We start from the raw sequence: 19444 nt of genomic DNA, 5'->3' as shown, positions 1-19444 counted from the left end.
TTATACTTTAAGTTCTGTGATACAGGTGCAGACATGCAGGTTTGTTACTTAGGTATACATGTGCCATGGTGGTTTGCTGCACCTATCAACCTGTCATCTACATTAGGTATTTCTGCTAATGCTATCCCTCCCTTACCCCCCACCCCCTGATAGGCCCTTGTGTGTAATGTTCCCCTCCCTGTATCCATGTGTTCTTACTGTTCAACTCCCACTTATGAGTGAGAATATGCAGTGTTTGGTTTTCTGTTCCTGTGTTTGTTTGCTGAGAATGATGGTTTCCAGCTTCATCTATATCCCTGCAAAGGACATGAACACATTCTTTTTTATGGCTGCATAATATTCCATGGTATATATGTGCCACATTTTCTTTATCCAGGCTATCATTGATGGGCATTTGGGTTGGTTCCAAGTCTTTGCTATTGTGAATAGTGCTGCAGTAAACATACATGTGCTTGTGCTAACCCCATCAAAAAGTGGGCAAAGGATGTGAACAGACACTTCTCAAAAGAAGAAATTTATGTGGCCAACAAACATATGAGAAAAAGCTCATCATCACTGTGCCGGGTCCATCCCGCAGACCCTGGCTGAGCAACAGAAGAAAGGAGTACTCAGACACAAATATACAGGGTAAGAGCAGGCTAGGAGGCTGTGAGCACTAGGGGCAGAGGAGAGTTAGCAGTCTCGATAAGCCAGAGCTGCTTGTATTTATTCAGTACTGGTATAACGTCCAAGGCCTGGAGTCAACACAATTGCTGGGTAATTAACATTTTTGCTCCCTCTTACAGGGAGCAGTCTCATGCTCAGAAGTTCAAAAGTCAGTTTCCTGACGACATAAGTAAACAAGCCTATTTAGATAAACTTCTTTACTTTTCCTTGTACCTACTTCTCACCCTTAGCCTCAGAGAAAGAGAATTTTCTTCCTTCAGCTTTATTCTCTCATGAAGCTTTTGCAAGACCTTCCAACCTTTCAAGAAGGCTTGCGTCTTTCCTTATAGCTTCTCCCACCACCCTGACCGATCTCCCACATCATTGGTCATTAGAGAAATGCAAATCAAAACCACAGTGAGATACCATCCCACGCCAGTTAGAATGGCGACCACTAAAAAGTCAGGAAACAATAGACACTGGAGAGGATATGGAGAAATAGGAATGCTTTTACACTGTTGATGGGAGTGTAAGTTAGTTCAACTATTGTGGAAGGCAGTGTGGTGATTTCTCAAGGTTCTAGAACCAGAAATACCATTTGACCCAGCAATCCCATTACTAGGTTTCTACCCAAAGTATTATAAATCATTCTACGTTTTTTTTGACATGGAGTTTCACTCTCGTCATCCAGGTTGGAGTGCAATGGCATGATCTTGGTTCACTGCAACCACCACCTCCTGGGTTCAAGTGATTCCCTTGCCTCAGCTTCCTGAGGAGCTGGGATTACAGGCACCCACCAACATGCCCGGCTAATGTTTGTATTTTTAGTAGAGACAGGGTTTCACCATGTTGGCCAGGCTGGTCTCAAACTCCTGACCTCAGGTAATCCACCCATCTCAGCCTCCCAAAGTGCCATGATTACAGGAGTAAGCCACTATTCCCAGCCAGCCTCATTTTTTTATAGCTCATACTATGTTAACAAATTTTATCAATAGTAATTCAAAACATCTTCAGATTCTGTTCCTGTCTCACCACCATCACTACCCCCCTGATTCAAACCACCATCTCTCCACTCTCCAGTTAGGTTTACTGCTATAGCCGCCTAACTGGTCTTCCTACTTCCCTGTAGCCCCTTGCCTTCAGTCTATTCTAGTTTCTGCAATTAGGGTGATTCTTTAAGAATATGTCAGACCGAGCCATTCTTCTCTTAAAACCCTCCAATGACTTCACTCTCCATCCCACTCAAGGTATTAGTTTCCTCAGGCTACTGTAACAAATTACCACCAACTGAGCAGGTTAAAAGTACAGAAATTTATTCTCTCACAGTTCTGGAGGCTAGGAGTTGAAAGTAAGGTGTCATCAGCGTCATGGTCTCTGAAGGCTCCAGGGGAGGATCCTTCCTTGTCTTTTCCTAGCTTCTCACAGTTGCCAACAATCCTTGGCATTCTTTGGCTTGTAGTTACATGACTCCAATCTCTTCCTTCTTCTTCACATACTTTATCCACCGTGTGTTTTTCTAAATATCCACGTTCTTACAAGCACACTAGTCATTTGATAAGGGCCCATCTGAATCCACTTAACTTGATTGACTAGGCAAGATTTTATTGCCAAGTAATGTCATATTTACAAGTACTGAGAGTTGGGATTTGAACATCTTTTTGGGGAAGACACAATTCAACCCACAGTACTCAACCCAAAGCTCCTTACCATGCACACATCTCCAGTCCTTTGGTATTCAAAGTGTGATACACAGACCAGTAGCACCAGCATCCCCTGAAACTTTTAAGAAATATAAACTCTCCAGACCACCTGAATCAGAATCTTTATTTTAATGTGAAACCTTGGTGATTTATATGCAAATTAGAATTTGAGAAGCATACCCCTCAAAACGACCTGCCTACTTTTCTTATTATTTCATCTGCTCCTCCCTCCATGTCACTCTGTCATTACTCTGCTTGTGTCATATTGACCTTTTTGATATTCCTGTAGTGCCTGGACTATTCCTCCCCCCAATATTTGCATGGGTTATTTACTCACCTGCACCAGATATAAAGATATAGTTATTATATATAGTGATATATAATTATACATATATTATCACACATATATATAACACAGTGCAGTTGTTCCTGGTTAATCTATTTTAAATATACATCCTATCAACCTCATTCTTCTTTCTTGCTTTTTCTAATTCAAAAGTATTTATTTCCACAAATTTTTATCCACAGCTAAATATTACAGTGACTATTCCAAGCATTTTTCTATAAAGAAAGGTGTAGTTTACAGATTTGTTCAAAGTGGAAAAATATTTTCATCAGTAGCCTTTCTTCCCTGGTGTTAGGTTCACCCCTGAATATGTTCTGAACTCTTCCGGAGAGGCAGTCCTTCATCTAAATGTCAGTGGGTGGCAAAATGTTATATTCAAATCTGAATTATTCTGATACAGTGTCACTTCAGAAAGTAGCTTAGTTTCATTTCTGGTTGATCCCCTTTTTTAGAATTAGGAATTTAAAAAAATCTTTTGTATGTAATGACCTTTATAATAATAATAAATCCTGCCCTGTGTTTGTCACTGGCATTAACCTCTGTCTACACCCTCTAATTCTTTAATTATGGCTCCAGTGGGTACAAAAGGTGAATTATGGTTATTTGGCTCATGCAGCAAATTAATTGGAGAAACTGATGACAAATGGTCTGTGAAGAACTGCAAGGTCTTGCCCCATGCTGTCCCATTTTAGTTACCATTTAGTTATGTAGGCATTATACAAATGCCTCAAATTAGGACACCTTTGCTGTCTCTGCAGGTCGAATGTATGAAAATTTACTTTATGCAGAAGAAATAAATTCTAATTTATTGGTTACCTGAATCTTAATGTATGAAGGTTCTAAGTAAATATTTGATGAATTGATGGTAGCAGCGTTAATTTTTAAATGTTCAAAGCTCCTAGTTTTTTTTGTTTGTTTTTACAAAAGCCTTAAAGTTTGGTACTAAGGAAATCAAAGAATCAACTCCCACCATCATGCTTCAGGGAAAGGGAAAAATGTCTACCTTTGGGTCTAATCTGCCTCCCAGGAGAGCCTACAGGTACTAGAACTCTAACTGCAACTATGATGGCACAGGGAAAATGCATGTATGTAATATGCTTGTCGGCTTCAGCAACAACTCATGTATACATACACATTTACTATATGTAAACAGGTCCCGTATCATACTTAAAACACAAGTGTTTGATCTATAAATATTTGATTCTTAGTATTTAAAATGCTTCTAATGTTTTAAAAGACAAAACTCCACCATGATATCACATTGGACATTAAAATTATTCCCACAGCAACACTTATTTCAGAGAAACAATTGAGAAGTCAGTTATCTTAGTCACCACTAAAGGCACCTGGTGAGAAAAGCCTGAACTAAATTTTAAATATTAAAAAATTAAAGAGACATCTAGTACAGAGTTCAAACCTTTATGTTGAATTGTTTGAGAGTAATTACTGATTTCATGACGCTGGTAAGTGTTTGAGTTGAAATGATTTTTAAAAATGCAGAGAAAATGCTAACAGAATATTATATAGTTCCCCTAAAGATGCTTCTTCTAACCTCCAAGTATTAAGTAAGACTGATCTAAATGTTAAGTACATATAAAGTATATATTTGCTAGTCATCTATAAATTTTAAGCACAATTCCAGTGATATACCTGTATCTTTTGGAAGAGAAGAACTAAACCTGCCATTTCTTAGGCTAAATAGATGATTCATAAGGTCCTTCCCTCCCCATTTATTCTGATTGCCAAGCTTGTGTTCAGTAAGCTCTTGGCATCTAGTGATTAACCAGTGACAGCAGACAGTAGTGACCAAGAGAGATGGAGAGAACGATGATGTAAGACAGTATATAAGGACAGTAAGCCACTGTATTTGTGGAACCACTGCATGTCAAAACTCCTTAACACTCTAACAAGGCATTTTTGGTCTTTTAAGATTAAGGACAGTCCTTACATAAGGGACTCAGTTTCAAACTAAAGTGCATCAAAAAGCAAATTATACTTCACAAACAACTTTAAAGAGGTAGCCACAAACCCAGTTGTTTTAGATTGGCCTTCTAAATGAAGTCAGCACATGGATCCATGTGTGAGTGTCATGGATGTCAGTGATTATGTAACTGTAACTGAAAGAAAAAGGCACAGCTCTGCAGACACCCAAGAGAAGCTGGCATGTTTAATGTGGATGTAGAAGGGATAATATCCATGGCAACTGATTGGAACACAACTGTCAGCAGCCTCAACGCAGGCTAAGACTGGGTTAAGCCCCAGGAGATGCAGAGAACAACTGAGGAAGCTGTGGTCTAAGGGCATAGTACAGAAGGTAGCTTGGAGTGTGCTATGTTTCCGAGAGCCTTTTAAGTTGGGTGGTTGAGTAAAGGAGGGTGGAGGCAGGCTGTTCTACTTCCAATCCATGGATAAATCTCATTTTCTCAATGTAATACAGAGGCTGTTCTTCTATGATTGGCAAACACTATTTGTTCTTATCATGGAAACAGCATACTGCTATCAGGAAATAAGGAAAAGACAGTAAAAAAAATGTGTGGAAAGAATATGGAATACCATGCAGCCATAAAAAATGATGAGTTAATGTCCTTTGTAGGGACATGGATGAAGCTGGAAACCATCATTCTCAGCAAACTATCGCAAGGACAAAAAACCAAACGCCACATGTTCTCACTCATAGGTGGGAATTGCACAATGAGAACACTTGGACACAGGAAGGGGAACATCACACACCAGGGCCTGCTGTATGGTGGGGGGAGGGGGGAGGGATAGCATTAGGAGATATATCTAATGGAAATGACGAGTTAGTGGGTGCAGCAAACCAACATGGCACATGTATACATATGCAACAAACCTGCACATTGTGCACATGTACCCTAGAACTTTAAGTATAATAAAAAAAGTGTGGAAAGAATAATATGGGTTTCTAACTGAATGCTTGCTTTTGAAGAGCCCAAAAACAAACAAACAAAAAATTCTAAGAGCAGCAAACATCTACGTCTGTTATATTACTGAATTACTCTTTTTTAAAATCCTTATTTCATAGGAGAGATATTTACAATTTTGAATTACAACGTTTGAAAAACGTTGAAAATAACCTGAAAGGGGAAAGTTGACCTAAGCCATTTTATTCTCTTAAAAAACCCCAAACTTTTGTATAATAGTAATCCCTGAACTGAGTATTTTTTAAGGTTTTTCAGATAATCTGATGTGCGAGGTTAGTTTGTTTTACTATTCAGTTGTTTGGAATAGTAGAGCATTATATGACACTCTTACTGGAGGCTTAATGGTATTAAGAGATTAAAAGCTTTCACATTGTTTGGATTTTACATCTATAAATAAAACAAGTTGTTATCATTTTGTAATATTTAGCTTATATACTTTTTTTGTGAGAGTTTTGTGGGACTTGGAAAGTGTATGGACTAGCATCAGACACAAATTATTTTTCCATCTTTCTCACTTGGAGTTTCAGATAGCAGCATTTTAATCATCTCTTCCATTAAACCAAGATTACACAAAAGTGTTTGAGGACACTGAGGAATGGCACTTCTAATTTTGCTTCAGAAACCAGTACTCAAAATGTCTGGTTTGGAGGTCAGTTACACTGCTGTCTTTGTATAATCAGCCATTAAAAAATATTTTGGGGACAATTCTCAGAAGTCTCATCCCCATATTTTTGTTCTTAACACATCTCACCACAAACTCTACCACACCTATGGTTTGCAAACTTTGGGAAATGTCAGTGTATGCCATTATCATGGTTATTAGTACTATTATTTGTTAAAAGCACTTTGAAGGCAATTTATGTGACTTATATATAGTTAGTATTTTAATCTGGAAATTCTCCAGTTATATGCAAAGATTAAAACTCGGCACCTTCATTTTATACAATTGGCATCTTTTATATGGCTATGGGGACTGCTTGGTGTCTATAAATTATTATGTATATTTGTTGGACTGAAATCAAAATCTTCCACATTTCAAGTGTTTTTATTCTGAGCAGTACGTACAAAAAATAATGCCATAGTTGTGTCTAATTCTGTATAGTTCAGCACTCTCTACAGGCTGTCAATCTAAGATTTGATCTACTTTTACCAGATTTAACAGATCCTTGAATTTACTTTACTGTCTATACTTCCTTTTTGCTGACATTGGGAATCAGACTAAACATGCATCTACTTCATTGAGGAACTCCAGATTGAGACATGCTGGGATTGACTCCATGGTTTGGGAAGATGGATAAAATGGAAACAAAACAGGAAACATTTGCTTGGCATCTAATAGCAGTTGCTGAGGGTCATTCTGCTCTTGTAGTTGTGCCTGGATCATTTGTATAAAGGCCACTGTTACCTGTTCTTCAAATTCATTCAGGGGAGGCTAAAGGTTTAAAATTTTGACAATCTGCTGGGTGCTGAGAGAGGCACACAGGGAGCAGATGGCCTCTGCATCCTCCTGGGTTTTCTTCTTTAATTGCAGGACCTGGGCCGCTTGGACCAGAGGTTCCATGGTCTGAACTACTCCACTCTGGTGAAGGTTTCTTCCCCAAAGCCACTCCTCAAGCTGACTTATATTGTACCTGAGTTGCATGCCTGTGCTCCAAGAGCAGACGTCCTTCCGCAGGAGCAGGTCATTAAGAGTCACTGGGTTGATCATGTAGAAGAGTTGTCTGAATACCTTCAGGATGATCTCAGGGTCCAAGCCCTGGTCACACATGACTGTATGAAAGGCATTCATCTGGCGGATGATAGCTTCCAGGCGGTATGAGTTATCCTCATCTGCCATGCTGGAGGAGTGCTTCTGGGAGCCAGTGGGCTTCACACCAGATAGACCCTGAATGCTCTCATTTTCCAACATGGCAGAAATTATCATCGGCTGTAACACACCCTCGGCAATTTTAAAGAGGTGCTGGTAGATCTGAATGGAAAGGTCGCTCAGTACCTGACGGTATTTGGTGAGGTCAAAGTTCTTAAGGCAGTGTTCGTTGTGCTTTGCAGTATTCTGAGTCATGAAGCCCTCATCCCCACTGTACCGCTTCAGACAGTGAAGAAGGTGGCAGGTGTTGGATAACAAGAATGACGTCATCTCAAAGTCATCACTGTGCTTCTTCAGGACTTTCTTAATGCCGTTGGTGGTGGAGATGATCAGCGAGTGCACCTTGAGATCATCGTTGGTTTGGTCCGCGAGCCGGATGCACATGTAGGGGATGTAGGCGGGGATACAGGGCACTGTGTCCAACAGCATCTGGGGCTTCAAGTCTGTCACCAGGTTGAGGATGAGGAGGGCCTCGCCCTCTTTTTGGCACTCCAACATGCTCTGGAAATCCTTTTCTTTCCACTGAACTGTGACCTGCCTGTTGAACTCATGGCGCTTCCTCTCACTCTGGGCCAACGCCTGGGCAGCTTCTTCATGTAAATCTTCAGTTGCTTTTAGAGCTTCCTCTCATCCTTTTCCTCTTACTTTATTTTTCACCACAGAACTTCCTATCAACTAGTATGTTGAATATTTTGCTTATTAACTTTGTTTATTGTCTTCTCCCTCGATTAGAATATTAGCTACTTGAGTACAAGGATTTGAGCCTGTTACGTTCACTGCTAAATTTTAGGCTCCTGGAAGATACCCAGCATTCAATAGAGACCACACAATAAATATATGTCAAACAAATGAGTCTGTAAGTTCATCAATTTATTTGCCCATATGCATTAACTTTTGCCCATATACATCCAATAACTCTTGTTATATGAAATCAACTGTACTATTTGCTTCATGTAATAGTTTAAAAATACATATGTGTGTATATAAATATATACAGAGATCATAGACCTAACTCCGTCTATATATGTGTGTATGTGATATGTATAAATATATACACACATATATGACTGACATATATATATAAATATATACACACACATATATATGACTGACATATATAAATATATACACACACATAGATATCACTGATATATATATCTATCTTGTGTAAGTGGAATCAGGCAGTATTCAAACATACTTTCAATTAGTAATGACTATAGTTTAAATAAGAGAAAGTTTAAAGATTCTGATAGTTTAAATAAGAGAAAGCAAACATCACTACTACTAGTATTTGGGGAAAAAGATTACAAATAGAGATATCATGATAAAAGTGTACAATATTTTTTATGTTTGTGCACTTAGATCCATGTTCAAACTTTGGCTCACCTATACATGTATAGCACATTGGAATATGTGCTACAGTATGCCATTTATAAAGACTGAAAATAATAGTTTATAAACATTATTATTTATTTAGCAAACTCATAAGCTTGGTTTCAAAAATACCTGAATTACATAGCATAATCCCAGTGCTGGAGAACAGAACAGTAGCTGCCAAGGGTTAGGGTTGGTTGGAAGATGTGATTAGTGAGGGATAACATGAAAATATGTACTTTCTTTGTGGTGATAGAGCAGTTCTGCATCCAGATTGTGGTAATGGTTACATAAATCCACACTTCATAGATCTATACACACACATCACACATACATTCAAACACATCTGTACATGTAAAATCCTTAGAAATATGAATAGGGTCTGAACCTGAGTTAATGGTATGGAAACAATGTCAATTTCCTGATTTTGGCAATGTAGTAGGTTAAGTTATGTATAATCATTGGGGAAAGTTGCCTGAAAATAGCATAGTCATTCATTTTACTTCTTTTTTTAACTTCTTATGAGTCAAATTATTTTAAAACAAAAGGTATTAAGCAAAGACAAAAATTTGAAAATTCAAAAATCAAAGCCCATATGAATTTGGACATATGATTTGATTTCTTTTGTAGACCTTGATTTCTTCACCTGTAAAAATGGAATAATAGTATGATTCCTATCTCATTATTGTCATGCTTAAATCATACCACTTATGTAGGTGCCTGTATATATATATATACACACACACACACATATCTATATATATGACTGACTTTGACTGACTTAGGTCTATGATTTAAGATGCGGAAATTGGAATTTACTAGAACATTTGTGAATTGATTTGTTCTTACGCTTCACCAACTGTCATGGTAAAGGAAACCTTAGCCCCAGCTCATAGTATGAAAACACGTAAATGCTTCTATGTGCCCTAAATTTCTTTTGGTTAAGCTTTATACTTTTTTTTTTGTTTATGACACAGAAATATGATCACAAAGCACATGTGTACCACAATACAAATTTCATGTATTTTGTCTCTGTGTTATGTTTTCTTTCCATTTATGTCTTTTCAAGCTAACAATTCCTAATCTCCTAATACAGTGGGCCTTTCAAGAACTTACTTCTTTACATAGTCATGTTCTTTTAACTAGGATCTCACAGATAAAGTTATCAAAGCATGGAAAAGGATGAAGAAACTTGACTCCTTCCCCTCTCCATCCCCCACTAAATTAAATTCATCCCAACCTTGTATTTGTTTTGTTCTCCTGGAAAAGAAAATATAGTCATCACCCTCAATAAATATACAATCTAGTTAGAGAGATATGACCTCAGAGTAGGATTTCTTAGTTTTCATTTTGATTATCTTCCTTTAGATATTTGTAAAGACAAAAATGCTGTATGCTTATGGACTGCAAGCAGTATGAGTGGAAAACAAAAGTAATAAATGTTACTTCTGACTTTATTATAATGTTAGGATTGTTAATAGTTAACAATTACTTACTGAAGGAAGATTTAAATTGAATATTTCTAAATGGGAAAAATTTAAAAAGCAGGTGAGTCCATAAATTTTAGGACCCAGAATCTACTGAGCTAAAAACTCAATGAGAGTTAATTCTCTGTTGGTGTTGTAGCAATTCTTGAGGTTATTTCTGAAGACTCACATGAGAGCTAAACAATAAAAGAGGACTGAGACCACTTCAAGGGATGGAGAACACCTTCCTTTCTTGTTCAGATGATGCTCTGAGACATCGCTGTTTATTTTGACTGCCTCTTTTTAAACAAACTTCCACTTAGGAACTTAAAAACCACCTGTAAACCAACAGCCACAAAAAAGTGGGGGAACTCAGCGTTTAAGCATTATTGTTCACCAGACACAGTACTGGGCACTTACATAAATGATATGGTTTAAGCATGACAATAATGAGACAGAAATTCTACTATCATTCCATTTTTACAGGTGAAGAAATCAAGGTCTACAAAATAAATCAAATAATATGTTCAAATTCATAAGGGCTTTGATTTTAGAAATTTTAGATTTTTTTGTCTTTGTTTAATACCAATTATTTTTAAATAATTTGACTCACAAGAAGTTAAAAAATAGTAAAAAGAATGACCGTCTTATTTTCAGCCAACTTTCCCCAGTAATTATATCTAACTTAACCTAGTACTTTGCCAACATCAGGAAATTGACATTGTTTCCATACCATTAACTCAGGTTCAGACCCTATTCATATTTCTAAGGATTTTACATGTACTCTTGTGTAGGTGTGTGTGAGTGTATGTGTGATGTGTGTGTATAGATCTATGAAGTGTGGATTTATGTAACCATCACCATAATCTGGATGCAGAACTGCTCTATCACCACAAAGAAAGTACATGTTTTCATGTTATCCCTCACTAATGACATCTTCCAACCAACCCTAACCTTTGGCAGCCACTGATCTGTTCTCCAGCACTAGGATTATGCTTTGTAAATCAGGTATTTTTGAAGCCAAAGCTCATGAGGTTGCTAAATAAATAATAATGTTTTATAAAATGTTATTTTCAGTCTTTATAAATGGCATACTGTAGCACATATTCAAATGTGCTATACATGTATAGGTGGCAAAGTCTGAACATGGCTCTAAGTGCACAAATGTAAAAAATATTGTACACTTTTATCACAATATCCCTATTTGTAATATTTTCCCCCAAAAGCTAGTAGTAGTGATATTTGCTTTCTCTTATTTAAATTATCCGAATTATAGTCATTACTAATTGAAAGTATGTTTTAATACTGCCTGATTCCACTTACGTAAGATATCTAAAATAGTTAAACTCCTAGAAATAGAGTAGAATACTGGTTGCCAGGGTCTGGAAGGAGGGGAAATGGGGGTTGCTGTTCAATGGGTATAAAATTCAGTTATAACAGATGAATAAGTTCTAGAGATCTGCTGTCAACAGAGCACCTATAGTTAACAAGATTGTATTGCACAGTTAAAAATTTATTAAGCGGATATATCTCATGTTAAACATACTTACTTCATTAACAGAAAAAAATGGAATATTTTACACATAAAATTACATATATGCCTGAATTTCACATTTCGTTTCACAAATTGTACTGGTGCTAAAAAGGTATTTTTCTATTAAAAAACATCTAACTGAAGGAAAAGTTACAAATCAGTGATCATTCATAAATAAAATATAATCCTAGGGACCGCTGTTTTTGCATTTTGAATACCCTCCACAATTAGTCTTAATAATTATGTTGACTGAATGAAAAATAATGATTTCTCAAGAGGCAATAGAAAATAGAGAATAAGTCCATTCTTGAGAAAATTTATAATTAGTGAAAGTAATTTTTTCATCCTCTTTTCTTATTTAAATCTCAAGTACTCTCTGCCACTCTGTGCTCTTCTTTCTGGGGTAAAATATGCCAGCTATCCACAGTCAGGGCATTCTCTAACCACTCCTCCTTAGAGATGTCTACAGACTTTTACTCAGCTAGACTGTCTTGTTGCCTGTCTTCATATCAACTTCGCAAGACGTGTGGACCATTCTCTTAGGCCCCTGCATGGCAGTGCATAATATATTCCATGCTAATTATCTAATGAGGTTCACTAAATTAATATTTTATTATACCACATAAAATACTCTTAGATCTAACAGTATAAAAATTTCCAATTATGGGCCGGGCGCGGTGGGTCACGCCTGTAATCCCAGCAATTTGGGAGGCCGAGATGGGTGGATCACGAGGTCAGGAGATCGAGGCCATCCTGGGTAACATGGTGAAACCCCGTCTCAACCAAACATACAAAAAATTAGCCCGGTGCGGTGGCGGGCGCCTGTAGTCTCAGCTACTCACAAGGCTGAGGCAGGAGAATGGCGTGAACCCAGGAGAGGGAGCTTGCGGTGCGCCCAGATTGCACCACTGCACTCCAACCTGGGAGACAGAGGGAAACTCTGTCTCAAAAAAAAAAAAAAAAAAAAAAGAAGAAGAAGAAAATTCCAATTACATCACTCCTTTGAATTACATCCTAAGACTAATTTAAAGAGGGTATCACAAAAATAGAAATGATAGTGACAGAAAATGGTCCCAATTTTCACTGCACTGTTGCTAAGACCACCTTGCCACTCATCATTATAGAATGCCTTTCAGGTAACATAATAAGAGCCATTTTTAAAATGGAACCTTACTATACCCATGTATGACAGGCAGAGGGACTCTATTATTATTCATAGTTTACAGATGAAGCAGTTAGATTTGCCCCAGGTCACTGGCTTATTAAATGACAGGCTAAGACAGAACCAAGTTTTATTCTCAAATAAGACCATAAAGAAGAGGATTGATCCAAATGAATTACAAAATTTTCTTACAGCCCCAGTAACAATAATAGATAAGCTAATGATTTCTTTAATAAAAATCTGATATGACAAGTAGAATGTGACAGAATCAACATGATCAAATAATCAGATTTGGGTAGTAGTTTGGTAGCTAAATGTTGGATACTCTTGGACATAAAGATGACAGTATTCATGACGATAAAGATGACCATTCCACAGTTTGAGAATTTCTACAGAGAGAGAGATGAAGAAAATTTCTGAAGTTATTTAAACTGTGTGAAGATGAATTATTTGGTTGATGAACTGCTATCATTCTAAATGGACTTCACTTTCTGAAAAAATAATGCATAAGGATGAAATATGTATTGAATGAAAATTATATTTTGTTTTTCCATTTTTTACCTAATAAAAAATCAGAAAAACAGATTTTTTTTAAAAAAAGAAAAGATGACTATAATAGACAATGGAGACTAGTAGAGGCAGTAGGGAGGGCAGCCAGGGTTGAAAAACTACAGGGTACTAAGCTTCGTATCTGCATGATGAGATCAGTCATACCCCAAACCTCAGCATGGCACAATATACCCGGTTAACAAACCTGCCTAGACATTTGTGTAAAATGAGATGATTGCAGGGTAGTTTTAAAAGTCATTCCCCTTATGAAAATATGGAATGTTGTGCACATTATTTCATAGACTTTGTGCTTAGTTAAAGGTCTTAACCAAAAATTCTAAATGATTTCTCCTATTAATAAATAAATAGCAATAACATCATTTTAATGGGCTCTATGAAGACCTTATTAAGTGATTGTATCATAATTCAACAAGTGCCCTATTGTTGAACACTTAGACTCTTTCTGATTATTTCCCTTTACAAAAAATGCTATATTATAAATTGTTGTATGTATTTTTAAGTTATGAAATTGTTAGGGCAAAAGGTGAATAAATGTAAGGTCTTTGATAAATACTGTCAGAATTCTCTCCATAGAGGATACGATAAAGCATCTTTTCATTTAAAGGAGCAAGAATAACTGCTAAATACTTCTGAGACTTCCAGTACTTTTTTGGTTTTAAGTTTTGTTGTTGTTTATTTGGTTTTTTGGAGGTTTTCTGTTTTGTTTTATAAGTAGGTTTCAGTATTGCTAAGTATTCAGTCATGGTGGATATTCAAAGAATAATTTCTCTCTTTGGGATTATTCCTCTAACACTATGAGCAAGTATCACTGTGTTCTTTCTCTAAAGGAAAATATAAAGCATAGACAAATTAAATGCTGCTCAGATTCTAAAACTATGAAAATATAACAATGGAGAAACAAATAGCAAGTCTGTAGCTACTCAATGACTTTAGCATTGAGTGGATCCTAAAATGCCTATTTTGCACAGAATGAAAAAGATACAGCAGGTTCCTTTGGAAGATCAAAGTGAGAAAATTGACTACAGCTTTAACAGCCTTAAAATAAATACCTAATGTAAATGACAAGTTAATGGGTGCAGCAAACCAACACAGCACATGTATACATATGTAACAAACCTGCACGTTGTGCACATGTACCCTAGAACTTAAAGTATAATAAAAATAAATAAATACATAAATAAAATAAAATGAATAAAAAAGAAATACAAACATATTAATCATAAGTAAATGAAACATCTGATAATCTCATTATGTCTTGTAGTAATGTCACCTCTGAGTATTTAAATATTCATCTACATATTTCTTTGCTAAATTTCCTTTTATTTCTCCTTTATATTAAACTTTTTTTAGAGAGCACAACTCCAAAGCATCTTTTATTAATATAGAAAGGTCATATTTAGCAAAAGACACAAGGCAGGGAAGTGTCAGGGCTGAGGCCTGAGCTGTGCTGAGGGACAAGGAGGCTCCGGACAAGTGCTGGGAAGGGCTGAGTGGTGGGGGCCACAGAAAGTTCCAGTGGACAACACTGTCGGCAGGTCATGGGTGGGACTCACGGGGACCTCGTTGCTAACTCTTGTTGCGTTGGCGGGGTGGGGTGGGGAGGGGGGTCCTTAGTGCTGCCACCTAGAGTGAGAACCGCCCCTTGGTTCCTGGAGGGCACCCATCAAGGGACACAGGACAGGAAGCCCAGGATGGTTAGTTCAACTAGGGATGAAGGCCAGGGAGAAGGAGGTGCTCCGGAGTCCAGACACAGAGGCCTAGGAGCTTCCTGTTAAGTGTGGGCGTTCCGCTCTGTCTCTACCAGGCACTCTGACTAGGGATGGACGATACCTCTCTTCAGGCGCTCCGTGGCGCTCTTGCTGCCAGCATAGGTGGGCCGGATCACTTTGCCCATCTTCCCTGTGACCAACAGCAGTTCCGTGTAGGTGCTCTGGGAGCCCTGGGCACCAGGTGGTTTCATGGCCTGCACACAACCGATGGTAGGCGGTCCAAAGTCTTTAAACAGCGGTCTGAAAGGGGCAGTGGCACCCGGCCCTGAGCCCGACGGCGACGGGACGCTTCCTGTAGGGACCGGAGTGCCTGGCCCAGGGGTGCTGGAGCCGGGGGTGCTGCTGGGGGCAGGGGTGGTAGGTTTGTAGGACATCCCCAGCTCCTGGGAGCTGGGGAAGCCAGCAGGCTGCTCTTCGGGGGTTGGCTGCGGGACCGCTCAGCAGCGATCTGATTGGCAAGCGGGCTGCACGCCCCCTGGTAAATCTATATTAAACTTTTTAACTGCAATTTGTATTAATCTAAATATAGTTCAAATATTCTCCATGAAAATTTCACATTTGAGTTGAGACATCCTAAAATGTAAAATACACAATGGATTTCAAAGATTTCATATGAAAAAAGAATGCAAACTATCTCTAATAATTTTTATATTGATTACATATTGACCCAATTTTTGGATATATATTGGGTTAAATAAAATATACAATTTAAAAAAATTATGCTACATTTTTGTTAAAAAATTTAAATAAACTATATATGAAATTATTTCTTGGGATAGAAAAGGGGACATGATTAAATATTTACTTAAACTTTTTTCAAAAACATATCTTTAAAACACATTTTCAAACACAACAAAAGTATTTTAATTTTGAATAGGTAAAATAAACTTATTCCTGCTGAAATTCAATCATGGCATGATTTCCTTTGTATGCATTTGAGGACTCTGTTTATAACCCAGATAAAAACATAAAATTTTGAAACTCTTCTAAGAATGTCTAACACAAATTACCTGTATAGGTATCACGGCACAGACGATGCTGAGGCCGGACTGACTGAAGAAGAACAGGCTGAAGATGCTGTACTCACACAGCAGCTGGCCCCCAGGTTACCCGCCCTTCATGTACATGGCGATGGTCACCTGGCTCACCAGCAAAGTGAACAACAGGTCGGTGGCAGTCAGCCGCATAACTGTGTAGAAGGTGGTCTCCTTCTGCTCCTTGCGTGACTTGCACAGCACCACGATGGCCACCAGGTTGCCCACCACCCCGAAAATGGACGGTCCCAGGCTGTCCAGCAGATTGGGCTCCAGGCCAAGGACACATTGGCCTGGGAAGGGGTTAACATGACAGTGGCTGGTGGTACGCAGCCCTGGAGTGCGGAGTCTGGAGATAGCAGAAGAGAGACAAAGCCACCATGAGTGAAATGACCACCTGCAGGGCATTAGACCCGCGCCCAGGAAACGGGATGCTAACATGACAAGGGAGGAACTCAATCCCACTCTCTGGATTGCAACCACTTACCAACGGCAGCCACCCAAATCTCTAGGCTCCCTCTGCTCCTGCCAGCAGCACACCCTTGCTGATCTTAATATTTATAAACTGAGCCTCCCATTCCTCTTCCTCCCCCCAGCCTATCTCACTCCACTGACAAGACCTATCTCCAGGGAAAGGTAGCGCCCTAGTAGTATTCCCAACAGATTCTGAGTTAATAAAATGCACATTGAAACCCTGGAAGACAATTTGGAAAGCGCTCTCTTTCCTCCTTGGCTCCCCTGGCAGCGCCCCATCTCCACACCCTTTGCCCGATGGCCCACATCCCATGTCACGTGTAGCGGCCCTAGTGGTGGGGCCTAAGACAATGAAACCTAAGACTAATTGGTGTACCTGAGGAAGAAGTGAATTCTAAAAGCTAGGAAAACATATTTGGGGGAATAATCAAGGAAAACATCTGTGGCCTTGTGAGAGACCTAGACATCCAAATAAAAGAAGCACAAATAACACCTGGGAAATTCATCACAAAAAGATCTTAGCCTAGGCACATTGTCATTGGGTTATCCAAAGTTAAGACAAAAGAAAGAATCTTAAGAGCTGTGAGACAGAAGCACTAGGTAACCTATAAAGGAAAACCTATCAAACTAAGAGCAGATTTTGCAGCAGAAACCTTAAAAGCTAGATGGGATTGGGGCCCTTTCTTCAGCCTCCTTAAACAAAACAATTATCAGCCAAGAATTCTGTATCCAGCAAAACTAAACATCATATATGAAAGAAAGATACAGTCATTTTCAGACAAACAAATGCTGACAGAATTTGCCATTACCAAACCAGCACTGTAAGAACTGCTAAAAGGAGCTCTAAATCATGAAACAAACCATGGAAACACATCAAAACAGAACTTCATTATAGCATAAATCACACAAGACCTATAAAACAAAAATACAAGTTAAAAAGCAAAAACAAAAAACAAAAACAAAGTACAGAGGCAACAGAGAGCATGATGAAAGAAATGGTACCTCACTTTTTAATACTAATGTTGTTTGTAAATGGCTTCAATGCTCCACTTACAAGATACAGAACCACAGAATGGATAATAACTCACCAACTAACCATCTGCTGCCTTCAGGAGACTCACCTAACACATAATGACCTACATAAACTTAAGGAAAGTGGCAGAAAAAGGCATTTCATGAAAATGGACACCAAAAGCGAGCAGCGGTAGCTATTCTCATATGAGACAAAACAAACTTTAAAGCAACAGTAGCTAAAAGAGAGAAAGACAGACAGTATATAATGGTAAAGGTCTCATTCAACAGAAAAACATGACAATCCTAAACATACATGAAGCTAACACTGGAGCTCCCAAATTTATAAAACAATCACTAGTAAACATAAGAAATAAGATAGACAGCAACACAATAATAGTGGGGGACTTCATTACTCCACTGACAGCACCTGTCGGTCATCAAGACAGAAAGTCAACAAAGAAACACTGGATTTAAACTATACTTTGGAACAAATAGACTTAACAGATATATAAGAACATTTCATCCAACAACCACAGAATACACATTCTATTCAACAGCACATGGAATTTTCTCCAAGATAGACCATATGATAGGCCATAAAACGAGTCTCAATAAATTTAAGAAAATTGAAATTGTATCACGCACTCTCTCAGATCACAGTGGAATAAAACTGAAAATCAACTCCAAAAGGAATCTTCAAAACCATGCAAATACATGGAAATTAAATAACCTGCTCCTGAATGAGCACTGGGTAAAAAACAAAATCAAGATGGAAATGGAAAAAATTTCTTTGAACTGGATGACAAAATCTATCAAGACCTCTGGGATACAGGAAAGGCAGTGCTAAGAGGAAAGTTTGTAGCCCTAAACACCTATGTCAAAAAGTATGAAAGAGCACAAACAGACAATCTAAGTTCACATCTCAGGGAACTGGAGAAGCAGGAACAAGCCAAACCCAATCCCAGCAACAAAGGAAATAACCAAGATTAGAGCAGAACTAAATGAAATTGACACAGCAACAACAACAACAACAACAAATACAAAACATGAATAAAACAAAAAGTTGGTTATTTGAAAAGATAAACAAAATTAATAGACCATTATAAGATTAACCAAGAAAAGAAGAGAGGAAATCCAAATAACCTCACTAAGAAATGAAACAGGGGATATTACAACTGACACCACTGGAATATTAAAGATTATTCAAGGGTACTATGAACACCTTTTGACACATAAACTAGAAAACCCAGAAGAGTTGCATAAATTCCTGGAAAAATACAACCCTCCTAGCTTAAATCAGGAAGAAGTAGATACCCCAAGCAGACCAATAAAGCAAGCAGCAAGATTGAAATGGTAATTTTAAAATTACCAACAAAAAAAGCCGAGGACCAGACAGATTCACAGCAGAATTCTACCAGACATTCAAAGAATATTTTATTTCATTCAAAGAAGAAATGATACCAATCCTTTCACACTATTCCACAAGACAGAGAAAGAAGAAACACTCCCTGATTCATTCTATGAAGCCAGCATCACCCTAATACCAA

The 19444-nt window shown here is 38.0% G+C and overlaps 2 protein-coding genes across 2 annotated transcripts; both read right to left on the bottom strand.

The window, feature by feature from the left end:
• Positions 1-6846: 6846 nt before the first annotated feature.
• Positions 6847-14349, bottom strand: LOC129136894 (unconventional myosin-Vb-like). The gene is given in 2 exon segments (XM_063796149.1): positions 6847-8120; positions 14160-14349. Coding segments are annotated over 2 exon segments (1464 nt in total).
• Positions 14350-14988: 639 nt separating this feature from the next.
• On the bottom strand, positions 14989-15909 carry LOC129136740 (cyclin-dependent kinase 2-associated protein 2-like). Its single transcript, XM_054665018.2, has one exon. The coding sequence runs from the start codon at positions 15747-15749 to the stop codon at positions 15420-15422; it is 330 nt and encodes a 109-aa protein (XP_054520993.1). The 5' UTR covers positions 15750-15909; the 3' UTR covers positions 14989-15419.
• Positions 15910-19444: the final 3535 nt, after the last annotated feature.

This window comes from Pan troglodytes, chromosome 17 (assembly GCF_028858775.2).
Source record: "Pan troglodytes isolate AG18354 chromosome 17, NHGRI_mPanTro3-v2.0_pri, whole genome shotgun sequence".
Classification (NCBI taxonomy): Eukaryota; Metazoa; Chordata; class Mammalia; order Primates; family Hominidae; genus Pan; species Pan troglodytes.
Note: the sequence above shows the minus strand (reverse complement) of the source record. Positions and strands in the feature narration are given on the sequence as shown.

What these genes read in the sequence shown, in the direction of transcription:
- LOC129136740 (XM_054665018.2), bottom strand. Translation starts at nt 15,749, where the DNA reads ATGTCCTACAAACCTACCACCCCTGCCCCCAGCAGCACCCCCGGCTCC.